At 44.3% G+C, this 2500-nt stretch overlaps 1 protein-coding gene across 1 annotated transcript in view; it reads right to left on the bottom strand.

Annotated features, from left to right (window-relative positions):
- Positions 1–2500, bottom strand: part of LOC125033622 — a 19532-nt gene that overhangs the window by 8278 nt on the left and 8754 nt on the right. The window contains 6 exon segments of the mRNA XM_047625288.1: positions 760–894; positions 1152–1266; positions 1708–1871; positions 2026–2157; positions 2383–2447; positions 2450–2500. The exon segment at positions 2450–2500 is cut by the window's right edge and continues 161 nt beyond it. Of these exon segments, the coding sequence (XP_047481244.1) occupies positions 760–894; positions 1152–1266; positions 1708–1871; positions 2026–2157; positions 2383–2447; positions 2450–2500 (662 nt within the window).

Consider the following 2500-nt stretch of genomic DNA (forward strand, 5'->3'; position numbering starts at 1 on the left):
GGTATTTGACTCAGAGGGATACAGGTATTCTAAACAAGTAACGTTAATAACAGAAGTAATATTGAGAAGGCTTGAGATCGGTTAGAGAAATATATCTTGAGCAAGCTTTCTATCTCTTGATTAGGGCTGAAGTTAGTGTCCGGATTTCACCATGCCAACATGCACAAGGAAGTTAAGGATTGTACTGAATATCATTTTAACTTCAGACACACTGAAGGAAAAGAGATTAGTACGTAAAGTAAACACATTTTGAGACATGCTCCCCTTTTGTCTGTCTTCTCATGCAACTTTCAGTTTAGAACATCATTTTTTTTTGCATATAAGTATAAACTAAACCACCCTCTTTTAGTAATAGCTAAAACGCCTCACATGCTCTATACTTTGGGTTAGAAAGTTCAAGAGGTTAGCTCTGTACATCAAACAGCAATAATGAGAATATATTTTTAAAATGCACTTGCCTGCTCTTTACATTTCAAGGGGGAGGGGCTACTTTCTACTCCAGTTAGTGGTATTCCATAAGAGTGATTTAAAAACTGATAAGAAATACTCTCATACACACATACATACTGTCGAAGACGCACACACCCGCACATACATCCATCCACCCACGCACACCCACCCACCCACACACACCCAAACCAACCTAACCACACCCACCTACCCACACATACCCATAGCCTACACGCCCACCCACGCCCACACATACCCACAGCCTACACGCCCACCCACGCCCACAAAACCCCCTCTTACTGTACTCACCAATAGCACCAGGACGGCCAGCACGACGATGAGGACGGCATACCAGTGTTTGACAATCCACCGCTGGAGGTTCGCTAAGGACTCGTCGCTTAGCAAGAGCTTCCGTAGCGTTGCCAAGGGCCCTGAGGGATCAACCTGTTGGGAGGAGGGAAAAGGATTTTTTTTTGTTATATGAGTTTAAACGTTATTTGTCGACTAACATTCGCAGTACGACGATGTTTAAGTCGGAATATACCTCACTCACTGCCAAACCGTCTAGAACCTTCCGACTCTTGCAGAGGAATTCATTAATCATGATTCAAATAGTTTCATTTATAAAACAAAAAAACATTAAAAGCAAGCAAGTGTCATCCTCAAAACAAGATAAATGACACACGCACACACGGACGCACCTCACGGCATTTCTTGAAGACGTCGCAGTAGCCCTTGTAGTCGTTGCAAGGAGTGCCCGCCTTGGCGTGCATGTCGGGGATGTCGTACGGAGGCACATTCCACTCGAAGGAAGACCTGGGAAATAACAACTAATCAGTAAAATGCAGTAGTGGGAGAGCTATATGAGGACCAATAAAGAATGCCCATAATGATGATATTATTACTTCTACAGCACAGATAACACTAATACTATTATTTTCACTATTGCGACAGTAATTACTACACTGATTTTACTAACAATACTGATACTACTACTGCTACGGAAAATACTGCTGCTCCTACAACTATAACTATTACTAATAAGACTACGACATGTAAAATGAAAGTAAAAAGTATCCTGTCCAGAGAAAAAAGCTCAAGAGGGAAAATAGAATAAACGAAACATAAATACTGAAGAGAATCAAGCCATGAAAACGCAAGCCAAAAATAGTAATAATAACATGAGAGACAAACAGCATTTAAAAAAAAGAGATACAAAAAAACAGCGATAAGAAAGAAAAAAACGCAGTTACTCACAGGCATTGTTGGTTCTCCCCGGGAAGCTTGCAACAGAGCTCGCAAGACTTAGTGATCGGATCTCCGTGATTCCTCTTGCACTGGCAGGACTCCAGCCCGTAAGCCAGGCAGATGGATCCCGTGCATTCCCCCTTGTAGCACACGAACTCTTCGTTGCAGATCGTCTGTGGAAAAACGTGGTTTGGTTCGTTATTTTACTCTTTTCATATGTGGTCGTGTGTGTAAAGAATTAGTTGGAATGATACTTAGGAATAACACGCTAACTTTCAAAGACTAAAAGAGGAAGGCACTCCGCCTCATGTCTCCCTCCGAGAGTACCTTATTGGGCTTATTGGTGGAGGGCGGGCACTGTGGGACACGGCCGTTGCAGTAGGACGAGTCGCGGCATCCGTTGTCGTCTCGGCACTTGTCGCCCTTCTTCAGGTGGCAGTTCTGCGTGCAGCACGGACCCTGAGGAGAAGCACAGAGGGTCAAGACATGCACGCTTACATGGGCATTCTTACATTCAGTGGGCGCTTTCGTTTCGTGCCGGGATCCGACTTGGTGCGAAAAAGTCTTGCGATTTACTTACTTTAAGCTCTTAATTGTCTACAGACTTGTGATATTGCAATAATCAAATATAAATATTACGTTAAAACAATACGATAACACTCCTAGCGCGAAGACGGCACCCACCTGCGAGGGCGAGCAGATCTTGTTGGGCCTGAGGGTGCAGGGCGTCTCTTCTTCCCTGGACTGGACTTCATGGGGAAGCAGCACGCCTCCTCGCAGTCCTCCTCCCAGCCGCAGTCGC

This window comes from Penaeus chinensis, chromosome 16 (genome assembly GCF_019202785.1).
Source record: "Penaeus chinensis breed Huanghai No. 1 chromosome 16, ASM1920278v2, whole genome shotgun sequence".
NCBI lineage: Eukaryota > Metazoa > Arthropoda > Malacostraca > Decapoda > Penaeidae > Penaeus > Penaeus chinensis.